The sequence below is a fragment of the Halichoeres trimaculatus genome, unplaced genomic scaffold (genome assembly GCF_033239565.1).
Source record: "Halichoeres trimaculatus isolate MK-OKI-2021-1 unplaced genomic scaffold, fHalTri1.1 fHalTri1_scaffold_23, whole genome shotgun sequence".
Taxonomy (NCBI): domain Eukaryota; kingdom Metazoa; phylum Chordata; class Actinopteri; order Labriformes; family Labridae; genus Halichoeres; species Halichoeres trimaculatus.
In genome coordinates this window covers 14,462,257-14,488,217 of record NW_027437201.1, presented here as the reverse complement: position 1 = coordinate 14,488,217, position 25,961 = coordinate 14,462,257, and the positions used below count along the sequence as shown (strand labels likewise).

At 41.5% G+C, this 25,961-nt stretch overlaps 1 protein-coding gene across 9 annotated transcripts in view; it reads right to left on the bottom strand.

The window, feature by feature from the left end:
• Positions 1–25,961, bottom strand: part of rbfox3a (RNA binding fox-1 homolog 3a) — a 511,621-nt gene that overhangs the window by 219,073 nt on the left and 266,587 nt on the right. For all 9 annotated transcript variants that reach the window (XM_074663816.1, XM_074663822.1, XM_074663819.1 and 6 more), the window contains one exon: positions 12,049–12,111. In XM_074663816.1, coding sequence (XP_074519917.1) covers positions 12,049–12,070 — 22 coding nt within the window. In that variant the 5' untranslated portion in view covers positions 12,071–12,111. The remainder of the gene's footprint in view (positions 1–12,048; positions 12,112–25,961) is intronic.

Genomic DNA, 25,961 nt, shown 5'->3' with positions numbered 1-25,961 from the left:
GATTAAGCTCAGAGGACCTAAAAACACTCGCCAGACTTCTGTCCAATAACACACACACACACATGTAAAAATGCGGATGTGTGCAAGGGTTTAACAAGTGCCTGTGGCTGTGTGCACAGACACTGCTGGTATTAGGAGGTTAACAGTCTGCATGTTCATGAAAAGAGAGACACAAACCTGCACGCAGTGAACGCAGAAAACAAAACCAAACTGTGGCTTCAACTTGGTTCATGCATTTAAAACCCTGAGCTCCCTTTGACCTCTGGGAAATCATATCTTCTGTACTCTTGTTGAAATGAGTCATCTTTTTGGCTTAACATGCTTAGCTCCAGAGTCTGGTACGGCAATACGCTCAGTGGGCGGAACATAGTCCCAACTGTGTGCATCCTGGGAAATTAAACAACCCAACATGTTTGTTGACTCTGAAGTCAGGTTTGACAAATAAAAAAGTACACTTTAGAAATCCATTTGTTCATATTCAGCACTATAAGAAAGATCATGCACCAATCTTCACATGCAAAATAATTTGCATTGCATAAAAATGATCTTAAATAAAAATGATCTTTTCTGATTCACCCCCCAGCAGATGAATAACCACGCACATGTAGCCTTCTCAGAGTAGCACTGAAAAGAGTTTGTAAGAGGAAGCAAAATGTAAGTGAAAAGAGCATAAACCTCTGAGCTACTTCGGATCATATAAAGCTTTAAGGCCAGGTTGAGTCTTTTTAATAAAAACTGGCAGTTAAAGGGACAGTGCAGTTATGAATCAATGAGTCTTGAAGGGCGGATGGCCCAAGATGTCCTCTGCCGGGCGCATCTACACTAACAAAATGACCAGAGATCCTTTTATGGTCACAGCTTCAGATGATTTACTAACTGAACTATCGTCTGAGGCTCACCTTGGCCCAACTCTGTGACTTCAAAGCTTCCACTCCTTCTTTTGGCTTTTTTTTTTCCACCAGTGTCTTGTCTCAGCCTTTGAAGCTTTCTTTGGAACATAACACATCTGTTTGGACAGTTTCAGTTGAGATACTTCAGACACATAAGCACAGTTTTTAGACTCATTTACAAAAAAGAAAACCTGCATTACACAAGCACCTTGCAACACAACAACCAAATAAGTGATATTATTATGTTTAAGAGAACATTGTAAATTTGGAGCTTTGTAACAGTCATTGCAACCTTCTTTAGACACAGAATGGCATTTTAGTTTGTGTTTGTTAAGAAGTCTTTCTTTCCTCTTCCATATAAAGAGTTTATCTCAGGGGGTGATGGTTTTGTCACAACTAGCAGGTTTTGTGAGATCTCTGAATACATTTCACTCTGTTTGTTTTGTCATTTCAGGTCTTTTGAAAGAAAGCCCAGACTTGCTGTACCCTGCTGAATAAAAGACCTCTTCCTTCCTCTCTCTAGAACTCTGTTGACTGAACCGGGCAATAGACTTTCCATTAAAACATTTTGCATAACCATGAAAGTGTTGCATGGAAGACTAGACGTTGAGCAAATATTCAATATGACCTTTTCCGAAGGCCTGTATTCCAATAAATACTAATTTCCTGTTGATCTAATTAGCGCCTGGAGGAATTTGTCTTCATCAATTATTGAGCAAAAACAGGAAAAACTCTCTGCTCTGCCATTATGATGGATTTATTAAGGTTGGGGTGGGGGTGGGGGCAGGAATTATTTATTAAGCAGTTCTTTAATTGTGTTGAAAGTGCTCAGTGTAGTGTGCAGCATTAAAAGAGTGGGTGTTTCCACGCTACAGCAGCAACATTCCCCCCGTAGGCTTACACAGTGAGAGACTGAGTGAACATGTGTTAGCTCGGGAACAGTGGAGAGCCGGGGGTACGTGTTACGGATGATGGGACAAATCTCAAACCTTAAGCAGGCAGAAGCAGAAAATACAGAAACTGTTGAAAGAAGTTTTAAAGGAAGTCCCCTCTCAGACATAGACAAGGTTTTCAATGGTGTAGCGCCCTGAAGACTACAACACACCACCTTTGTGACACATGCATAGGGCAGGACAATGATCTGTCCACAGGTAGAAGATAACAGTGACGCTTGTGCTGCACAATATGACGTGTTGCAGCAGCTGTATGATCGTAACATCCTCAGTAAACCCTCAGCTTCATGTTGCATTCATTTTCTTCACACCCCTCCCTGTTTTGTAAAGTTGACCCTTACATGAGAGCCAGAACAATTCCCTGCTTCCTTAGTGCTGCCCCATTACTCATTTACAGTATAAATGACCAAAGCCCTACAGGGAAGAGTCCCCATAATGCAGTGCTTGCAATTCAGAGTAAAGACCAGCCAGAGCAGTCGTTTCATTTAGCAAAAGCTTTCCTTTGTTGAGGTCTGTATGTGCACAGAATTTAGCTCTATCAGGCCAACAGCCTGGTGCAGAAGAGATGAGATGCTGACAGCTTATCTCCATGACTAGAAGCAAAACAGGAGCAAACTGCACAAAGCTGCAAAATTGAATGAGTGATTTTGTGCCAAACTATCTTCAAGACTCGATGCTTTGTGAACTGGATGTCAACTCTAATCTCCTACTTCTCATCACTTTCCTGCTTTTTCTGTCTGAGAAAGCAGGGTTGCTTCATATAAAAGGAACTATCTGATCAAAATTGTTTGTACAACTCATTGAAAAGTGTAGAGATGGTGTGTAAGTTAAGTCTTTAAGTTATGTAAATATGCAGGGACATTTTTGTTTGGATCACCAGTTTTCATATTTCGAACACATTTGAGCAGTTGTATGCCGCCTTGCTTCTTTTTCTGTGCATCCAGTATTTCTAATGTTGTTGGAGCATAATCTCTCGTGCACACAGAGCAGCAACTTAACCGCTATCAACCTGTAGCGGAGATAAAAACAAGTGTGTGAGCAGATAAAGCTCTGACGGCCGCTGACTCTGAGCATGTATCCTGGCAGGCCTCCTCCTGAAACAGGTTCCCACTTACAGGTGAAAATGTCATCTTAACTAAACTAAATTACTGCCAGTGGACATTTGTATCTACAGTGGAAAGTGCAAAGTGTCACCTCTGCTGCTCGTGTGCTCTCCCTCTCACACACACACACACACACACACACTGCAGCAGAGTACAATAGAGACTACAGCGTAAGTGATGAAGCAGCAGAACCACGCTGGCGTCGATAAGGATCCGGCCTGACATTTATTAAAGCACTCTTCCTCTCGTGCTGCAACACTGGGACTTCCACGTGGAGCCGGTGGACGAGGCAGCATAATTAAAAAGATAATGGTGCTGGCAGTGGCCCGGCCTGGCTGGCATGGCTCGAGGGCTGCCCACTGCCATCAGGGCAGGACAGCAAGAAATGAGAGGCAATCCATTTCAGCTCCATCCTCCTCCAGTCCCTCTTTACCGGCTTAAAGCGTATAATATCTACAACCACTCCCACAGTCCGAGCGCAGCGAGCTGAGCGCGAAGGTGGGAGTCACTGATAGGGCCTTATCTCACAGTTTAAAATTTAATTGTGGTCCTCCCTCTGCTAAGTTTTTCCTCCACCTTCACTTCAATGTTTAATGAAGATTAAAGAGTCCCAACAAAGCCTTATCAACATGACGGAGGAGGAGAGGAAAGGCCTAATCAGGGGGTATCCTTCACACACACTTACAAGACACATACACCCACACAATCCTTCTTTGTGGGCGCACTATGGACTCCATTTCTCACCCTCAGCCCAGCTGGATGGCCCTCTAGCTTCTAGGTCATATATTGATGTATGAACAGGAATGTGTTCAGATTTTTATTTTCTGGGGAAAATGTGTATAGACTATTTTTCTAAGGTCTCAAAAGAAAAGGAAAAAGTGTGTGTCTAAAGTAACAATTTCAAGTGCATAAAAATGAAGAGCCTTAACTGAGTGGACAGAGCTTCCATTTTGGTTTAACACCCTATTTAACTATTTTTTACAAAGTTAACCAAATTAGTGTGACATTCAGACCCATAAAAGTACTTCTCGACAAACTTTTGTGTGGAGTTTCTTATTGCTTTATTTGTTTCTCCTGACTTTAACTTTTTTCTACTGAAAGTCGGACTGGGCAGCCTTTTATTCTAAACAATAAAATAAACTATTTTATAAAACTTTCCCACCATGTGGGATTATTAACTACAAAGTCATAATGCATCTCAAAAGAACTATAAATAGTGTCTTTGTCTTGCTTCTAAAACTTTCTTGGCTGTGAAGCCAAACTGTAGCAGAAGTTGTGCAATCTGCATGGGGCTTCAGCCAGCACTAAAAATCACTTTTATCGGCTGAAATTGAGACAAGAAACTTGGCTGCTGTCTGATAGTGTCCACTGTTAGTCGGTGTGTGTAGTCAGCCAAAAATCTAACAAAAAAAGTTTGCTATGGAGAGAAATGCCCCTCTCTGAGATCGTTACACCATCAGGAGAGGATTGGTTTTCACAGTTTAACAAGAGCTGCTGTGATGAGTCTTCTCCAATCTGAATCAAGCACCTAACACACCATTTCTCATGGAGTACCCTGAGAGCTGAACTTCTATGCTCATCAATAGTTTAGTTTAGACTCAAGACTTTCTGTGGTCCAAATTAGCAGAGACTTTATTTGAAAAAAGTTGAGAAGTGAGTTTCACTGGTTATTTTATTCTGTACGTCTTCAAATTAAAATTTCTGTCAGATCTTGAAGATATCAGATGGTTTAATTCAGAGAAGCAGTTATATCTACAGCACACCTCAAAAAGACAACTAACCTGCAGGTTACTCTGAAACCATTTTTAGTTTTGGTCCTCACACACACTTTGCTGGGACAGCATTTCTTATTAAGTAGTCTGACAATTTATAACTTCACTGCTTCATCTCCTTCTCTCTCCCATTAGTAAGCACAGTATTTCACACAGCAGATCCAAAGGTCTGCAGAATTTACACTCTGATGGCTGGAATGCGCTTGTTTTTGTTTTTCTTTTGGGCTTTGCATCTGTCATGAATTTGCAGCATTTTGCTGTTCTGTTGTCCGTTTCTAAGTACCATTTTTATTCACATTGTGTTTCAGTCATTAAATTGTTTTAAACTGTTGCTTGAACTTCTGATTTGGCTGTTTGTCTGGGTCAACAGCAAAGTTTTACCTCCTGGTGTTAAAAATAAAAAAAAAAAAAAGGATCACATGTGGGCTTTGGTCAGATATAAGTGTTGTATTGCACTGCAACACATTAAGCTATCAAACACACACGGACCATGTAAACACACAAAGCGGCTACCAAACCAACAGCGTCTCATCTATAAGAGCCCTGTTAAATCTCAGCCAATCAGAGGAGAGGAAGCTGTAATGGATATCCTCAATTCAATCTTAATCCCATGACATAATCACGCCTCCTCTGAAGTGCAGACTCTCTCCATTTATCAGATGGAAGGCACTATTTTCATTAAAGTCATATTATCACAAACGTTTCACTCACACACACTCACACAAGGAGTGTTTGAGTGTAAAGGAGAATGTATACAGAGACACACACTCACTCAATAGAGAGCAAAGGTTTCCATATCAAAGTGGAGGCGGAGGTTGCGTGAGACTTATTGATATCAGAGAGGAGGGGAAGTGCAATATTGGCATCTAAATGACTTGAAACACACACACACACACAAACACACACATAAACACGTGAACACCTTCCCACAAAGACAGGAGCAGCACTCAAACTAAATCAGGGCTAAGTGGACTTGACAAGTGGTGAGATGAAGAACAGCCTTTTTTTCTTCATGTAACATTGTGTGTGTGTGTGTGTGTGTGTGTGTGTGTGTGTGTGTGTGTGTGTGTGTGTGTGTGTGTGTGTGCGTGTGTGCGTGTGTGCGTGTGTGTGTGTGTGTGTGTGTGTGTGTGTGTGTGTGTGTGTGTGTGTGTGTGTGTCAGAAAGGTTTTTGTTTCTATTACAACGGTCTGTTTTGGTGAAGCGCAAGCAAGTGCTACCAAAGCCCAAACAGCCTCTGTAAAAATATGCAAATTTGCATAAAGTCATGCATGTTACATCCTTTTGTGTGTATATATGTATGTGTGTACGTATGTGTGTGTGTGTGTGTGTGTGTGTCACATTTACACTCCCTCTATATGAAGTTTCAGGAAACCAAAGTGAGTCAATTTCCCGATAACTGGTAACTTTGCATCTGCAGCCAAATCCCATACGCGTCTTCATACATAAAGTGCTTTCCACTGAGCAGAAATTACTCCCATCTGCCCTCCTCAAACACACGCAAGCACACACACACACACACACGTGCATACCCATGCACACATAAACACACACATATGCACAGTCACATATACATATCTAGATGGCCAAGAGGGATGAGGCAGAGAGGAAGAGAGAGAAAAGCTGACTTAAACATTTTTCTCCATTTCACAAAAGTGGCTGTGCTGTTGTCAACATGATGAATGAGAGAATAAAGAAAGGGAAAGAAGAGAGAGACAGGCAGACAGAGAGACAGACAGACAGGTAGAGGAACGTGGAAGTTGAGGAGGAAGAAGTTTTACGTCTGACCTGAAGATGCAACAGCTGAAGAACATTTCATTATTCTGACATGAAAACTTGATATTCTTTTTATTCTTGGACAAAGTTAAAAGATAAGTGCATGTGTGTTTGTGTGTGTGTGTGTCTATCTGTTGGATCATTTTGTAATGACAGTGCCTGCAAACTCACCTTTTTAATGATTACATGGTCAGCATATCTGTGGGAGTGTAAGTGCATGTTTGCATGCATGCATGAAGGCCTGAACCCCACATCACACCATCATACACACACACACATTTATGACCCCATCCTGTTGGTCATTAAGCAGGTGAGAACCTGCTCTAACAAGCAGCCTCAGCATGTTACAGCGATGGACTCGAAAGCAGTATGTTCAGCATACAGGTTGCAGTGAGGGTGTGTGTGCTGCTGCATAATGAAGGAAAAAATTTAACCAGGAACAAAGAAAGAGTGTAAACTAATGGCTGAGCTCTTATTTCATGTGTTTTTGTAATTGAAGTTAAATTTCTGAGATTCTTAAATGAATATTTTGAAGTGTACTAAAGTCACCACACAGGTTTTGTTCCTCATGAAGCTCTTTAAAGGAGTGTTTAATAGGATCCACAGGTCTGTTAAGACAGGCAGAGATCCACAGGTTAGCTCCTTTTTCTTGATCTCAGTGTGGATCACAAAAGGCTCTGACAGTAGGGGCAGAGATCCCTCAGAAACAGAGAAAAAATATCACTCTGCAAACTTCTAAACAGAAGAGTCTGCAGTGACGATCAGCACAACCAGGAAGGAGAGGATTCACTCCCGGGATATGTTTAAACACAGCATCTGGTGACGGTGATAGTGTTCAAAGTGTGACACAGACAAGAAAGTTTAACATCTGGTACCACCTGCTGGTCAGAGTCAGATGAGATGAAGCCCACACACACACTAACACACTTACACACACACACAAACACACACACACTCTGTCATCTATCTTTTTGTGTGAAGTCAGCAGAGAAAAATACAAACGTGAACAAAGGCAAACTGAGCTATGAGCTGTGGTGTTTAAAAAGGAGCACTCAGCTGGTGTCTTTCTGTTGCTGAGGAGCAGTGTATTCACGATAATGTTTGAAACGCACTGCCTCAGACTCCTCCAGCCTGTTAGAAGCACTAAAACAACATGAATATTCGATGTGAATGCCCCTCTCCTCCGGATGGCCCAGAGGACTCGCCGGCTGATTGTGATCCATGGCAGCTGACAATCGGCCCATTGCAGAGGGCCATAACTTGGTGCTTGTGTGCTGATGACGCCGTGAGGCGGCGGCCTCAAACGGAGCAGTAATTGGACATTACTCCTGCGGAGAGAGGCTAAAAGCATCTTTGCCACTCTTTGTGCTGACATCCCTCTTTTACTCTCATCACACTCTTCTCCATTTCCCTCTGCTATGGCCGGTGCTCCTTTAATTGTAATGGCCTTTCTGGGAGTGTTAAAAGCAGCTCAGAGACACTGGACAGCACTTTAACAAATACAGAGAGAACCTCCGTCATTTACACTCCTGAGCTCTTTCTGTCTGTCTGTGTGTTTGTGTGTCTGTGCAATAAAAAGCCCTGAATCCACACTGATCCCAGTTTGTGTCTGATGAGCCTTTTTGGCCCAAAACTATGAGCAAGTCTTAAAGGATAGGAGCTGTGATTAACTGAAACTCTAACAGGGTTTGGTTGTTCAATATGCAACTTTGACCAAATATTTCTCTTTCCTAAAGTACAACTGTCCTCCATCCACCACCTGAATCAGTCTGTTTTTCTTGTAATGCAAGCTTTAAGGGGTTCTTTACAGAGCTATACAACTGCATCTAGTTATGAATTGACACAATAATAACAAGTCTGGAAAAAAAAAGTTTTTAGTAGATCAGTGTGTGTTTCAACCACTTAGGGACTCAGATGACCTCTTGAATAATTCCTGCTTGACAATATTGACATTTTTAGAGATGAATTCGTAGAGTTTACATCTTACCATGCTATTGCTGCATCTTTGTAAAGCCTGGCCCGTATTCTTGGCCCTGCCAGGAATTGGCAGAGTCATCTGGTCTCAATGTCCGACCCTGATTTTCTTCTAGTATGAGCAGCTGACGAATCAATCTCAAGCTCCATGATTGGCTCACAAACTTGTTGATTCTCAATGATTTTCAAGAATGTTTGAAATTTATTGAGATAATTATGCCACACATTTTGTTTAGTACCACAACAGCCAATCAGAGAGAGCCACCCATGAGAAACAGGAAATGGCTAGTTGTTATTAGATGTGGAAGTAGTGACCACAAAGGAGCACAGTGTATGGGTGAATTGGAGGGCGGAGATGGAAGACATTCTTGTCAACATATAGAAAGACTTTGAATGTCAATACAACAGGATCAGGATCAGGATCTTATGGGGTGTCTCTCTGGTCCGATAATCTGTGTGTGCTGGTCATTATTTTCAAATCTTGTAGTGAGTGCTTATTTGAGATTTGTGTGTGATATAACCCAATTTCAGAATCTTAAGAGATTTTTAAAATCCTGTAGTGTAAACCAGGCTTAAAGCAGAAATATCACAAAAAAAGCAGAAGCTCATACAAACAAACTTCAACTCTTCTCGATTGATTTACTGAATCTTTAGCTTAAGTCTTTAAGAGACTGAAGATATTTGTAGCCTACAATCATGCTTCTGTAATCATTTGTGTGTGTTTATGTGTGTGTTTGTGAAATCATCACCATGGTGATCCTTCCTCTTTAGCCCCAGATGCTAGTGTTTATCTGTGTTAATAATGTAAGGGTGGCTTTAACAGCTCGCTGGCTGCTTTGTGCTCCAACACCAATTAAGGCCAAGCTTTAATTTTTAATGAGAGGGAAACAAACTCACACAGCTTCTCTAACATTAACAAATGACTATGGGGTCAAATTCTACCAATCAGCATGGAGCAATCAGCCCAGAGCAATCAGCGCCACAGGTGCGCTTTGGATTAGTTTGTGTTTCCAGGGATCAGTCGATACTCATTGTGCTGAATGTCTCTTTGCTCTCTTGTTTTAGTCCGTGTTTATCTTACTTCTATATATCCTCATGCTATTCCAAGCATCCCAGGATGAGGGTGCATGTTAAAAATGTAAAATAAGATTATGAGAGTAAAGTGAGATTAATTTCACAACCAGTACAATAATAGGAGGTTTCATTAACCTCTGGGCAGAGGAAGACCCTCATCTTAGTGGTCCAACTTTGACAAGTCTCATGATGCTTTACAGGCTGCAGCAAGTGAAGATGCTCATGAAACACATTATAGACTAATGGGAGGAAATGAATGGTTATGACAGCAGACATAGTGAAACCTTGAGATACTGTTTCCTCATCAAACAAACTCCTTGTGTTCAGGATTCAAACCATGCCCCCATTCTAACCTGAGTTTCAGAGTGTTCTCCTCAGTTTGTCAATGAACCTGTGGACCTTAAAAATCCACCAAGGAAACATCGATACCAGTTTCTGAAGCTGCTGACCGCTGATTTCTGTCAACCCTCCATACGAGGAAAAATAAATATAGGAATAAAAATCAATACAAATATTCAGCCGTCAAAAGTTTCATCCTGTGCCTGACAGAGCAGAGTAGGGAGGTATACTAAGGTTTCAAGGGGGCTTCATGGAAAAACACCCGGCTTATCACATCTGTCCTATTACATCACTCATTTGGATATCAGTATTTCTATAACAGGTGGAGGCTGTCTAACAAGTGTAATAAATCCATCAGGTTACACGAAGAGTTTCACAAGCTCAATAAAAAGCTGATATCGACCCCATGGCTCCACAGACGCAGACATTTTACTACAACGGCTCTTGAGCAGTATCACCGCCACAAATCTGCTCATGAGGCTTCAAAGCAGCTTCACTGGATCTCCAACAATGATCGTCTCTTTGAGCTGCTCACAACTTTCCAATTAGCTGCTACGTCAGGCTGATTGGGCTGCGGAGCCTTGATTGGGCCTGGAGGCCTGCTGACGATCACTGATAGAGGCTAAACCAGGCCAGGCTGTAATTGATATTATAGAGAGGGAGGAGTGTCTGTGTGTGAGAGTGAATGTGAGTGTGTTCAGTTATGATGTGAATTATAAATTCCAGTCACTCCTTCATGGCATATGTTGATTGAACTGATTTTTACTATAAAATATTTCATGAGTTTGCTCTTCAGTGTTTGCTCCAAGATGTTCTGATTATAAACGCTTCTTTTAGAAATCTCACTAACACACACATGATACCACAACAAATCAGCAGTACACACTGCTTTGAAATCATAGCTCTTCTGTTTTTACACCACAAACTGCTGTCTCTCCTCAGAGGTGCAAACACAGAGGACTCAGACAGCACACAGTGGTGCAGAGGCTGCAGGAGAACCACATGGATTGTGTATATTTCCACAGATCTAAGCTGGTTGTGATTGATCTTTCCTCCTGCTATTAGATTGCTATTGATGTGCCGGTAGGACAGATGGCCACACCTACAGCCAGGGTCATGCTTCAGAACCTCAAAATTTAATCGAAATAATAATACATTTTTTATGATCAGGCTGCACTGAGGTTTGGAAGCGAGCGCTGAGTTGCAGGGAGTGTGTGTGCAGGGTAACATTAGGACCGAGCGTTTACAGCCAGCGTTTACGAGTCTGCACTAAAACACACCGAGCACGCAGAGGAAACTGGGAAACATAACGGCAAAACACTTTGTGTTTAAGATCCAAAAGCTACTGCAGAAGTTCATCCGACATACAGCTCGGCCAAACACTCAGTCATGTAACTGTTTGGTATTTAGTATTTGCAGTTGTTTGCTTGATTGACAACAGTTACAGTTAGCTGTAATCCTGAAAACAATCATCCTATCTGTGATAAAAATAAAAAAAAGCAAGAGCGTTTGAGGCCAACATGACAAGCAGAGCATAGTATGATGGATTTAAAGTTCTTAACCGCTGGTATTTTCACCCCAACAGACCTGGCAGAGCTGAAGGACCTGTGTCTTTTTTTTTTCATTCAATTATTACAGAAGAAGAGAAAGAAGGATGGAGGGAGGGGACAGAGCAAAGGAGGCAGAAAGAGATGGAAAAAAATGCCGGAAAGAAGAAAGGTGGATGGATAGATAGATAGTGAGATAAAGAGAAAGAGGGAGAGAGTGTGCAGCAGCGTGGCAGAGGCAGGCAGAATTAAAGAGGCTTTTTTGTGGCGTTTAATATCCATTCATTGGCTGGACTGCTGACACAGTGAGAGCACTGCACTCAGGATTTATAGCCACTTCTAATGGGCATGCCCAGAACCAAAGCACTGCAGTCAGCACATTCTCCCTCTACACACACACACACACACACACACACACACACACACACACACACACACACACACACACACACACACACACACACACACCTGGGTAGCTGTGCTGTAGATGTCTGAGCACATGTATCAGTAAAACCGCTGGATGTGGGATGTATAGATGTGGTCTTGTGTGATTGTATGTAAGAAGACAAGTGCACACACGCACAGACACACCCACACGCACACACCAAACACACACTAACCTGCCCAACTGGGGGTCTCCATGTACAGCTCACTGGTCGGAGAGAAGGGACCTTTGTGCTGCCCTGAGAAACAAGCAGAGAGAAAAACGGTTATTCCTCCAAACACGGGCTGGGAGATGGGACTGACACCTGAATCACCTGAAACCAACAACACACACACACTCAACATGTGTGCGATTGGTGCAAATAATACTTGAGGTGATGTGGAAATAGTTTTATCATGTAGCACCATCAGCAGAACACAGAGCCACACTATAGATTATAAGAGCCACAGCCCAGCCTGCAGAACATGTGGAGCAGCACAGCTGAGCTATGAGTTACATCCTCCATATCAAGGTGTTTATGTCAGAATGCAGCCCTGTGAGCGTGGCTACACAATTAACACACAAAAGGTTTATTATTAGCTGAAAAATTAGTATCTTTTAGTGTTATAGATTATTTTAACAATGGACAAGGGGTTCTGCAAAGCTGCGCCTTCAAAACATCTGTCTGGAGTGTCACCAATTAATCAACCAGTTACACCCGGTTAGTAAACTACGCTACAGAGTTTACAAAGTTAATGTTTCAAATATTAATGCTACATAACTACAAATAAGTACATTACATTGTCAACATTGCATCCTGTAAAAAGTTGTTTTGAACAAAGGAAAAGTAGTGTTAAAAGGAAGATCTGCTCTCCAAAACAAATGTATGCCTTGGTAAGAGTCACGTCTTCAGGACAGTGGGTGCTAGAGCTCATGGGAAATGGAGTCTTTAACACTGGAAAATGCAAAAGCTGTTATTCACCACTACCTACTACATATGAATGAAGTATGTAGTCTGACTGCTCTAATGATTCTGCTTTTGGGTACGTATGCTTCGCCCGTGTTCAGAGTTGAAAAATGTAACTACAGCTTTGATTTTCATCAACTTGGTTTATTTTATTTTTTATTTTTTTTAAATACAGGGGGAGATTCTGGGTTCTGACGTTTTTATGAATAAAATTATCTATATTACAGCTGAGTTCACCATAATAAATCTAGAATAGGCTATCTCATCAACAATCAAACATTATTGTTTTTGTATTGTTGTAATGCTGTTTCATTCCAGTAAATGCCTGTAATTAACCTTAACCTCGGTTTAAAAAAAAATAAAGGGGGAAGAACAGCATTAGTGCTGTGCATTGTGGGAAACAATATGCAAAGTAGCAAGCCACTTGCATACAAGCCCTGGTTAATGTATAAAGTCTGAGTTATATTTACTTGTAGAATGCTTAGTCCCTTATTTGTCATACAAGTCTTATATGTGTCTATCTCATTATGTTTGTATGCACAAGCAAAGATAATTCACAGTCGAAGAAGACCTTGTAGCTGGTGTTTGAATGTTTGTGCTGTGGAGCAGAAGTTTTTCACTAAGTTTGTATGAGCTCAGCACGTCAGACACAAACCTACGTTATCAAAAGGACACATGCATCCATCACCAACCACAGAGCCAGCTTCAGTCCTCCGACAGAGATTGACCCTCATGTAATACAGTTTATCTGACATCACTTTAACATCTGGTGCAGCTGCTGCGAGGTCATTACATCAATCCACACACACTTCAATTTCAAGCTGATCACACAGGGTATGGGGAAGAAATCTCCGGAAGCTAAAGCCGCCGTCACAGCAGCTGTGACGGCGGCGCACAGAGGGTGAGGTGATGGGCGGGGAAACCTCTCGCCGTTCGCTGCTGTATTATGGTAATTATCAAGAGGTAATGGTGGGGCGAGAGCTATTCTGATTAAAAATGCATGCAGTGAACACAGGATGGAGGCAACTGAGTGTGTGTGAGAATCTCTTAAATGGTTGGCATTAATCTGATCTATAGCTCTAATCCCACCAGTGGTTGGTGTGTGTGAGTGTGTGAGTGCTGAGAGTGTGTGTGTTATGTATGTAGGAAGGAGCAAGCACCAAGGGGATGTAAAAAGTCTGGAGGTTTGAGGGATGATGTACGCTGGCTTTTTTGTTTTCTGTGTGTTTTCAGCTCTGATTGGACATTCTGATCTAGATACAAAACTTTGAAGTGCAGCACACAGAAAAAAGAGAGGAATACAAGGCCTTAGTGCAAAGACTAGGGAAGAAAAGGAAGGAAAAAAGCAGAACAAAAAGGAAATCTGTTCCAAAAAATACAAAAAAAAAATAGAAGGGGGGGATGAAAGGAGAATAAATGACAACAAGAAAGAAAGAAAGAAGTAGTTAAAGAAGGCAAATTTAAGATATGCAGAAAAAGTGAAAAAAGAGGATAAAAGAAACAGTAGGACAGCAGACAAATATGGGTAAACAATCCGAGGAAAAAGGTTAAAATATGAACAAAGAGGAGAAACGAACAGAAAGATGAAATGCATGCAGATGGGAAACAGACAAAAGAGAGCAGCATGTGAAACGCTCATTTATCCTCCACAATAATGATGGAGTTCATTCAGCAAACAATAACAAACAGATAATTGGCTGTCAGCACAATGTTTAATATACTTTTCATCGCCTCCCCGACGCAGAGCAATTGCAGACATATGAAGTCATAATTTAACAAATATAGACTAAATGTCTGCAGCAGATGCATTCATCCTCCTTAATGCAAGAACACACATAAACACGGATATTATGCTGCTGGTGAGGAGGGGAGGCTGGTTTACTGCTGAACATACATTCAACAACAAATCCTCTCATGGTGCTTTAACAAGAACACACAACAACAATCAAAGGTTTAATATCAGTAAAGTTATCCTATGGTCTGCTGTGGTTGGAAGGTGAGCTTGTTCACATCACACAGGGCTGTGTTTGGTCTCTGAAAACACACTTCAGCATGAGCAGTGTGAATATGTGAGGTGTTCCTGGAGGATAAGACTTCTTCAAGGATTTTCTTTGGAGGTAACACATGCTCTTAGTGAATTATGCAGCTTTTTTTAGAGACCGAGGAAGGTCAGGTTTTTTATCAGTGTTTGTTGAAGTTGCAGGGGCATGAAAAGTGGAGAAAACTGAGATGCATTGTGGTTTATTTTGCTTTAATTTGCACAGACAGTCATAACTGAGCAGGACTGGAAACTTTATGCCATACCAACAATAAGGAAAAGATTGCACACAAAACTCTTAAATTCTAAAGTTTACATGAAACTTTAATTCTCTATTTGTCCACAGTTTGGGAAGGATTTTCTCCAAATGATCAAATTAAATCGTCAATGGCGTGCTATCAGTTTATTGTCTTTGACTGTTGTCGTGTTTGTAACTGAGGTCTGGCTTGAGTTTTTGTAAAGCCAAAGACAATTTCCCACATTGTGGACAAATAAATGTGATTCTAAAAAGCAAACTGTTTAATATACACACAGAGTAATTGGAGTTGTCTTGATAAAAACTCTCTAAAAAGTTTGTTTACATACGAACCCTGCCAATCACCAAAATCTGTTATTCAACTCAAATTTCTGGGATTCCCATTTGTACTTCACCCTGCAGGCATAATAGATATATAAAGTCAAAAAGCACACATAAGTGTTGAAAATGCAGGAAGGGTTGTGTTTTTCCATCACTAGGGGGCGCTGTTGAAAACAATATCATGCAAAACTACTTTTATCATATTTTTTTGGGGTGGGCACATTGTGATATAAGAATTTGGGGAATAAGTGGATGAAAAATGAAAGTCATCCTTCTGTGCATTTTTTTCTTCTGCAGAAACCCTGAACTTTTGGGATCTGTTGCATCCCTAGGCATGTCTTAACAAGCCAAAGCTGCAGGGTCAGAGCTCAGCAGGAGCATGCTTAAACTCTCCATGGTGTCTGAGTAAAATCAAATACATACGAGAATCACACAGGCTAACATGGTGGTCGAACGCTGCTCACTGTGTGTACACTCAGCAAACCTCTCATCCGTCATCAGAGTAATTAAAAGCAGCTCCTCGCCTGTTGCTGCTATCTCTAATGAAAAGAAGGAAGATAAATAAATAACAGGTTTAGGAGCTGTTGAGATGAGAAACTGACCATCACAGTTACAGAAAATGATGTCACATCTTCAGCATCGTCTCCCTGTGTGATCAACTAATACTTTAGCTGCAGCATTTAATCTGCACAAAGAAAGGAGGTATTTTAATGCATGTGCATGTGTAAAACACACCGTGTGTGCATGCATGCATGTGTGTGTGTGTGTGTGTGTGTGTGTGTCAAGGCTGAGCACCTCGACTAGGGGCCCTTGGCAGGTGACTGGGCCTGATTCCATTAAGCAGCCAGTAATTTGGCCCACGCTTAATCAAATCAACTTTAATACCTCCAATCAAATTACAGCAGCCTCCTGTGTCCCATCACACCGAGCCAGAGAAGAAGAAGAGATCAGGGGAGAGATTGAAAGAAGGAAGGAGGGAGACGGGAAATGAGGCTGAAGCAGCAGGGCTCAAAAAATGGGTCGGGTTTTTTCGGAGACGAGGAGCACGTCGTGGTTACCAGATGTACAGAAACAGGAAGGAGAAGTTGCAGAGACAAAAAGAAAGACAGAACAAAGAGGGGAAGAAGAAGTGTGTGTGTTAGTGCATGTGTGTGTGTGTTACTGTGAGAGAGGGATGGAAACTACAGAGGAAATTGATTCTGCTTTTCAGGAAAGTGGAACAAGGAGTAAAAATAATCACCTCCTCTCCTCGGTATCATTTATAGTGAGTGTGTTTCCACATCAGACAGGTTATTAAAAATTAAACCGGCCACTTCTAATAAGCCAAAGTGTTCACGTCTAACATGAAGGATATCATGCTGTCTCTGAGTATTTACCAACATGTTCCATGCTGCAGGACTCAGTCAAATCAAGGTACGTGAATTGTTATAACCATTTTATATGGTTATGAAAAATAAAGTTTACCTGAGGCAGGTTGGTCCGGTTTTACAGAGCTTCCTGCCAGAGGTCAGAAACTAACTTTGACATCCAGATTCTATTACCCCCTCTTTCAGCAAAATCCCAGAACCCTCTTTTTTTAACTGCAAATTAAACCCAAAAACTGTCCTTTTCTCACTTCCATCCAACCAAATTATTTGCAGCACTTCTCCCAGCAGGTGTCTGTGAACCACAGCCCTGCAAACTCTCCTGGTGGGGTAAGACGAATAGCTGCATTCTCCTCACCTTTGCTACACCACACGTAACACAAGCAAATGAGAGCTCCCAAATGCCAGCACACAGAGGAGACAGGCAGTTAAACAGAGGAGAGGGTGAGGAATAACCCCTCATGAGGGCACACTCATGGCAGGAACAGGAAGACGAAGGTGTAAGGAAGAAAAGAGGGAATATGAGGTATCACAGCAAGGGCAGAAATCAAGACACAAGGCCGTATGTCTGTAGAAGCATAAAAATCAGCATCAGGAGGAGATACAGTTGATAGTGTATGCATTATGTATATAGGAGTAGAAAGCCCAATAAAAAGAGAGAAAAGTGGAGAGAGACTGCAGATGTGAAGGACGTAAAAATGAAAAACGACTCACTGTAAAGCCTACGAAATCAGAAAAACAAACACTTCAACAAACACACAAACGACAGAGCCATGCATAAATAATCACAAAGAGCCCGATGCGTTACTTCCAGTTTGTGTTGATTTCAGAAAACTCAGGAAGCCGTAAAAGGTGACAAGAGATGTAAAGCTCCATCATAAAAAAGCCATCATGTCATTCCTAAAATCATTCCCGCTGTGGGATGACGGAGGGAAGTCATTTCCTGTTTACTCAGGGATTGATAGCTGGCAGAGGTGTCACTCTTCGGTTTGTGGTTACCAGAGAAAAATTCTGTAAAACTTCTTGATGGGGGGATAGTTGCGGATGGGGGTAGGGGAGACATGAAGCTGGGTTTTATGGTAATGCTGAGACGCGAGCTGAGGGGATGTCAGCTGTTAATGGTGAAGGCTCAGCTTCCTCACCAGCAGTAATACTGTAGATTTCATCTTGTTTAATTGGGAGCTTCTTTGCTTGGACTAATGGGCCTTTTTATTTTCTGATGTGTACACGCTGCTGGGGGATGCAGGCTACTGATGAGAATGTCTTTTTTTTTCTTTCCTCTGAGAACATTTCACAGACACCATGATGCTTCTGTGTACTTTTTGGATCTTTCTGCATAATTTAATCATGCCTTGATTACATTTCATTTGCTAGAAGATGTCTACAGCAGAACCTGACTGGATTTCACCCATTTACACACGGCGCTCATCCCGCTATGGTGTAAATGACTCCTCTTGCTGATCTAGGAATATCCATGTGGTTTACCAGATGGCAAATGAGGCTCAACTGCAGGGCCGCGATGAGGGATCAGGGGCTTGTCCCTTACTTAAGTGACAATTGATGGGACAAGGTCCCAGAGAACCTTGGGATGTCATTGTACTTCTCCACAGAGAGGGCTTAAAAGGTGAGGGTGTTAAAGTTTCCACCCAGCTGGTGGCGTCAGGCAGTTTTTAATCACTGTTAGTGTCTGCATTAACTAAATGTAATTCATGAGAAATTAGACCAACCCAAAGCCATGTTCCACACTCAGAAAAACAAAAAAAGAAAAAAAATTAAATTGACCCTCACAGAGAGTGGGACTCTCTTTAACAGGTACCTCTACACGTCCTTTCTGTCATGGAGTGATTTCAGTTTAAGGTCATGATCACAGCTGATTGAAGCACCTCCCACAAGGCCATAGGATCAGAAACACCTGCAAACAACAAACCCACTCCTATGGAAACAGGAAGTTCATAAAAACATGATCTCATGTGGCTTTTCTTTCTTTTTGTACAATTTGTATAATGCAGTGTGTGCATCATGATAAGCAATAAACAGATTTAGACGTGGGTTTGTGAGTCAGCATCAGAGCAGACTTGCTGAACTTCCACACATGAACTCCACGTGGCTTCATTTCCTTGATTCTGCAGACATTGATATTTTCTTGCTTACTGATTTCCATGAATCGCCTGCATTCTGTCATTTTACCCCCAAAAATATTTTGTGTAAGAAATCAACCTGAACATGGAGTAATAAACTGAAATGAATCCTTTAAACAATGCTAATGTGTTACATTTCTTCTGACTTCCTGTGCACAAGCAGGTTGAGGGATTTGAATTTTGTACATGTAAAAGGACAGAGAGTTTACCTGTTATGTGCTTAAACACTAGCCTGGGCAGAAACAGTTTAATGATATTTAAAATGGTAAAGAAGTATTGTGGAAGTACCCTTAGTTATATTATAAAATAAACTTTCTTTCTGTATTTACACAGCATACACATGTGGGTTTTAGGTTGTGCTAACATGCCTATAAGCACTCAGGGTGCTGTAACTGAAAAGACTCAGTGAGGTGTTCACTTTGTGTGTTCATTTTGAGTGATATTATGTAGGGATGCACAATATATTGCCATTGTTGGTCCCTTTTTTTAACCAGCATGCCTCTCTCCCTGTTTTTGATGGAAAAAATAGACAAAACATATACAACTTTTTTGACCGTGTTCATCTCAGGCGCTCCATCCCTTGATCCTCCATGGTCGTCGTTGCTCACGACCGAACCACTCTTTCTCTCTGAACCACCTCGACACATCATCTCAGATTGTTTATATTTGTTTGTTTTTGTTTTTGATATTGATATTGGTAAATATTAGTTATTAGCCATAACGACAATATTGATATCAGATACTGGTATCACCTAACATTTTCATATCAGTGCATCACTAATATCATGGCTGATGTCTTCTTAAGAATTCAAAAACGTCAAGCATCTTACATGAACTATTTGTCTCAGGTTGCCTCTGTTTCTGATCTTGAAAGTCTTTCACAAATGTGTAAGTATCTTAGGAGTCAAAGACGTCCAGCAGATTTCTGCGTTCGGTCGTCTCTGAGACCTTCTTTTAGCACAGGCGGAGAAAGTGCTCCCAGGATTACCTCTCTTTAGACATCTTTTCCTGTGGCTGATTTCACAGTCCCACATAACTCCATCTTTATGGTTGACTGTCCTTACTTTTTGAAGACCCACAGTATGCAGAATGGCCGTTTCAATTCTTGCCCTCGTTTATTGTGCCAGGTCCACATAAAAGCTTGATTGTAGCCATATACTGCAGTATGCTTGGCTGTGTGTTATGGCCACTGATCTTTATGTCTCTCTGCACGGGAAGAAGACCCCAACCTCAGCAAAACATCAGCTACATATGCATTCGTGCTTATAGTGTGTGTGTGTGTATGTGTGGGTAGGAGGGTGTGTGTATGTGTGTGTGTGCATGGGCATAATGGAACTCTATGCCACTACCACCACCACCAGTCCATCTGCATACATTCTCCCCGGGGATGCATACAATAGGAACACTTAAATGAGGCATGCATAAATGGATGAAGCTTCTCTCGCGTCACACGCATGGCCCTGTGTGTGTTTCCCATGCTGCATGTGTTTTATTCTACCTTCAACATGCCTGGTGGTGGCAGTTTGGTAATTGAAAGTGAAATGGAGGAAAAATAAAGAAAGAGGGGGCAGGGATGAGAAGATGGAGCAAGATGAGGAGGGAGGGTGAAGTTGTAGGCGTCAGACACAATTAACCCCTGGAATAATTCAGGGATCACATGTGCTGTAAACACCTGAAATGGAAAAGAGACGAGGCAAGACAACAGGCGGGGGGTGAAAGGGGGATGACAGAAGTGTGTAATGCGATAATGTAATGAGTCCCACTGAGGGTATGTGCAACAAAGCATGGGCTGCATTTTTCTGGAGCGAAGATCTCTCTCTGTAACTGTGTGTGTGTGTGTGTGTGTGTGTGTGTGTGTGTGTGTGTGTGTGTGTGTGCGTGTGTGTGTGTGTCCATATCTGTGGATCTCTATTGAATTTGACTACATCTCTCTCTGTAAACATTCGAGTCCCTCTGTGTCCGATGGACGACTGGTAAGCTGCCATCTCTGGGAGGCTGAACTCTATTTCACGGGTTAGTGCTGCAGCGAACAATGACAGCATCGAGCCTCATGGCTTCATGAAGCACAGCGCCGCTCGCTCTCACTAATAGTGTTTGTCCATTTTCTGTTCTGTCTCAGTAGTGCTATCTCCGGTTATGCCACCCGCTCCTGGTTAAAAAGAACAATAACCGAGACCGGGTGAGGATTTTCTGGAAATTACTAACAAAACACAACCGATACTCTCTGAAGGCCAGTGACTACTACCTGTGTGTATGCAGGGAACAAGCAGCTCGGTAGAGAAGAAAATCCTTATAGGGGGAAAGGAAGGTGCTAATACTTTTACTTTTACAAATACTTTTATAAATACAAGTCTTCAAGGTGCAGGTCACAGGTTTCCATTTCAAACCTGCCAATAATTATTCAAGAACTGTTACTTGTTTTACAACCAAGTTAAAACAACACACATGACTGTGAAAAATGAGGCATTTAAATTTCAAACTCCAGCACCTATGATGTGTAACAGGCTCAAACAGGTCAGAAGTAGTCTAGCACAGAGTTGTTCCCAAAATACATCCTCTTTTTGAGTTCTTCATTCAGGACAGAAATAAGGTCACACTGCCAGCACATCGGTCAAACGTTCAAAGGTGTAAAGCAAGGGGCAACATCTAGTTTTAAAAAAATGAAGCCTATGCGTAAGTGCTAAAAGTCGCTGTTCATCAAGAATCTGCTTGAGGCTGGCCGCAGAAAGGCAGGAAGTTGTGTACAACACCAGCCAAAAAAAACAAAAAAAACCCAGACTTTTACGGCATTAAAAAATATGTTTACAGCATGGTTCAAAAACCGGCTTGGGTCTGAAATGCTGTTTTCTCTATTGGCACACACTGCGCAGTGGGTGTTTTGGTTTGTTTTTAAACTAGGTGGTTTAGAAGTTATTTGTTATTTGTTTGATCGTCCAATCAGAGACACAGCTCAACTCAAGTGACTGATGCCCTGTAGCTGTTCGAAAGGAGCCTCAAAACTGGCATCATATACAATGTGGCTGCATCTGCAGATTGACTTTATTTCATGGTATTCGTAACAGACAAGTGACATTGCAGAGACTACGTCCATATTTTGTACAGTCTGTGGTGTAAAGCAGAAAGCCCTCCACATTTAGGATGCGAGTCTCCTCCTCTTCCTGAGTACCAGACTTTGGGAAGATTGTAGTATCCAGGGTTTTATCAACACCATGAGATTTTTCAAACTTCACCAGGGTTGCTTGCCTGTAAAAGTCTGAAAATGCACCAGCAAGGGTTTGCCCACTCAGGAACAACAGGAAAACGGTTGAAAAATTGTTAAAAATTTGGTGATGCACAACTTCCCTGCATCTTAACGGTGGCACTGTTGAGTTTGTAAGACCTAGACCCCTCACATAATACTTTTAAACTTAGTAGATGTCAGAAATGTGAGAAACCACTTAAAATGGCAGGTTTGTCAATTTCAGCTAAATTGTAAATAACTACAATTTGATGTCTTGTTGTATGGGGGAACACCGAACAGAAACTATCTCCTTCTCAGCAGATCAAGGGAAGTAAAATCCCTCTTTTACATACACCACACCACAGGAGAATATGAGGAGGTAATCTGTTGAACCATCAGCAGATCTGGATTTTGCTGACTTTGGTCAGAAGGGAGGAATCATGCCCAAAATCAGCCTGATTATCTCATAACATGAACCCTGCTTGAGATGTGACTTTCTGCTTCTATCACAGGATGAAGCAGTGTTTCTATTACTGGGTTGAATATTGGTGCGCTTGTACAAATGAGATCTAATGAACTGCAGTGTAGTTTTGATAAACCAAAAGGCCAAATCGACCATCAAAACAGCTGATGTAGGCAAACCTGGCTGATAAAGCAAACTAGAGATGACGGCACAACCTTCCATTGAAAACACAGCAAAGACTGAGAGAGTGAGTATGATCCATATGCTGTGCATTACATCCAGATTATGTGAGATTTAAAGAGAAGAATATGCCATGATAAGATTTAAACCGGACATGCCTATGATTGTAATGACCAAATTTATGCTTTTTGTATTCTCCAAATATTAATTTATATCTGACATGTCTGCTGGGATTATGAAGGTACTTGAGCCATACTAATCCATAGTTCTCCAGCAAAAAGTTCTCTAAAACTTTAACGACAGAGCAACACAGCAGCCAGCTGAAGTAAAGGGACAGGGAACTTCTCTAACTCTCCCAGAAGTTTTGGTTTAAAGAAAGCCCAGATGCAGTAAGTTGACCTCTCCTACTTCCAGCGGTGCCTTGTAGAAAAGTACTGAGCTTTTGGAAGAAGATGTTCAGTCCATAGAGCCAGACACACAAACACCTTCATTGCTTTCCACTCTACTTCCAGGAGTGCTAAAACTGCTGAGCTGAGAATAATCTAAGCTAGCATTTTCAGCTTGTGTCAGTGGTGGAGGGAAACAATGCAAGACTAATAGGCAGGTGGGAGAATAAGTGAGTGTGTGTGTGTGTGTGTGTGTGTGTGTGTGTGTGTGTGTGTGTGTGTGTGTGTGTGTGTGTGTGTGTGTGTGTGTGTGTGTGTGTGTGTGTGTGTGTGTGTGTGTGTGCAGGTTTATTTGCATGCACAACAGTGTTCCAGTGGTTGTTACCTTAATGCAAACTCAGGCTAATGCATTCCGCGTACACCTTGGATTAATGCGAGGAGGAGCTTCTGCTAACTCAGGCTAACGTGCTAGCATATGGTCAGGCCATAAAGGGAGATGGCTGTTCAGCAGATGTAAAGTACATAGAGACAAATCCCCAAAAGGAGAGCCCCCTGACAGCTCCCCCTGAAGTCCAAGCCCTACAGCCAGTGTATCACTTTAACACCGGGATTAATCTTCCTCATCATGATGGGCCCCGGTGTCCAGTAAAGAGTCACACAGCCAGGAGCTAAGAAAGATAAAGTCCAAGGCTGGATTTGTTTTTCACTGCTCTAAGTTAGCATAAAAAAAGAACTGTAGTCGTGACTTATTGTTTGAAATGATACAGACCGTGCACTCTGATATGACAAATATTCAAAACTTTGCTTCTCTTGATTAGAACTAGAAGATTCTCAATCATTTCTTCTTTTTGTTCCACAATGAAGTCTACTAAAAGAAACTAGTCCCACCGAACCAGTGTAAACAGTATTTCATGAATCAGCAGACAAACAACTGCACAGCTGGAAGACACACAGCAGAAAACGATCTGCACATGCGAACCAGAGATGTCTGCTGCAGACCAAACTCAGATACCAAATCCTGCTGAAAGAATGTTACCTCTGGGTCTATAAAATGAAGTTTATGTGCAACTGCAATCAGTCGGCATTATTTCTACTTGCAGGACTCTTGGGGTTGCACACATTTCAGAGGAAAGAAGCCTCTTACTGGATTGATCACATTTTTCTAAAGTATCCCTATCTCTAGTTTAGGGTCTTCTCTGAAATTGCATCATGCCTGTTTTTAAATCATGGTCCTATTGAGGTCAAAATACATGATTTAGAAAACTTTTATCTCATATTAACTGATAGACACCAAGAACCAATCAGCAAGTGGGTGAAATCCATTACATAGTTTCGGTCATCAATCAGTGCAATCATTTGCACGTCTTTTTCATATTAATTGTTTTTCTTATTCCAGTATTTCATTTGTTCTGCAAATGTAAACAAAGTGTACATTTTTAATCCTTACAACTGTTTCTAATTTTATTTTTGCATTTGTGCTTTGTTTTTTCTTTCACATTAAGTTGTAGTGACAACAAATTTTACCCCCAATGGGGATCAGCAAAAGAATATTTTATTGTAGTTTTCTACTTTTGGAAACTACTTTCTGCATGCACAGCTAGCCTATACCCTGAGGAGAGCCATGGGTGCAGTATTTTGACTTGCCAAGGGTAGACATGAGTTTCTACAATGTCTTCCGACAGAGATTCACAGCAATTCGTACTGGTCTGTCTTAAATTGTATACACAACACGCTGACATCTGATGCCCCAATCATCACCAGTGGACAGATTGAAGCTCTCTGAGAATAGAAGCACCTAGTGAAACTTTGCAGAGTGAGTTTGCTGCTCATTTTCCCAACTAGATGAAAAAAGGGGGAAAACTGCACAGAGTTACAAAACTTTGTAAGCATGTCGCGATGAATTATTAGTCATGCATTTTTTGTTAATTGGACATTGGGCAAATGACAATTCTTTGTAATATTTGTGGTTGTAAGGCTAAAGTTTACAAATCTCTTGCATGTCCTGCTTCTCTCTGTACACTTTCCAAACTCAACCCTACTCAGTTCTGTCCCCAAGAAAGTTAAGATAGTGATTTCTGCTGTGGGAAGGTGGCTGCTGAGCTGAGGACATTTATTAAAACTATTTTCCTTTGCCCAGTTTTATTTAAAGATTGAAAACAATAAATCTTAATTGGCTTTGAGACATCATTATGCAGCTAAATATTGCATAATGAAGCTTCACATGTGGGGGCTGGTTAACAATAACCCATTTAAACCAGGAACTAGGTTTACTAGTCAGGTAAGTGATGTTTATTATACAAAACAGCATCACAGTGCTTTAAATCTGGTCCAAGTACCACTGAATGGTTTCGTTCTCTACACTCATTAACTCTTTTCCTAGGCTTGAAAGATGCGGCACACTCTCCCAAGATGTAATTTCTTGTGTTGCAAAGTAGAACAGCCATCATGAGCTCATATCCAGAGGTAAAGAGCTGTCCTCCTCCTCCTCCTCCTCCTCTCTGTGCTGCATCGCTCACAATAAAGAAAACAGAGGCGGTAGTGTAGCTTGCAGTTCTGCAAAGTTATGTTAAATGCCTTTTTGTTGTTGTTGCTTTCATCAAATGACAATGCTCTTACACTTCTGCTCCGAGGGAGTAACATGAGGAGCTCAGGCTTTAAGTGGGGAGTGTGATCAGGACGCCGCCTTGTGGTTCATCAGAGTTTTTTATAACAGTGGCCCGAGAGCGAGCATCTAATAATCTACAGGGAACAACAAAGAAAAAAGAAATGAGCAGAA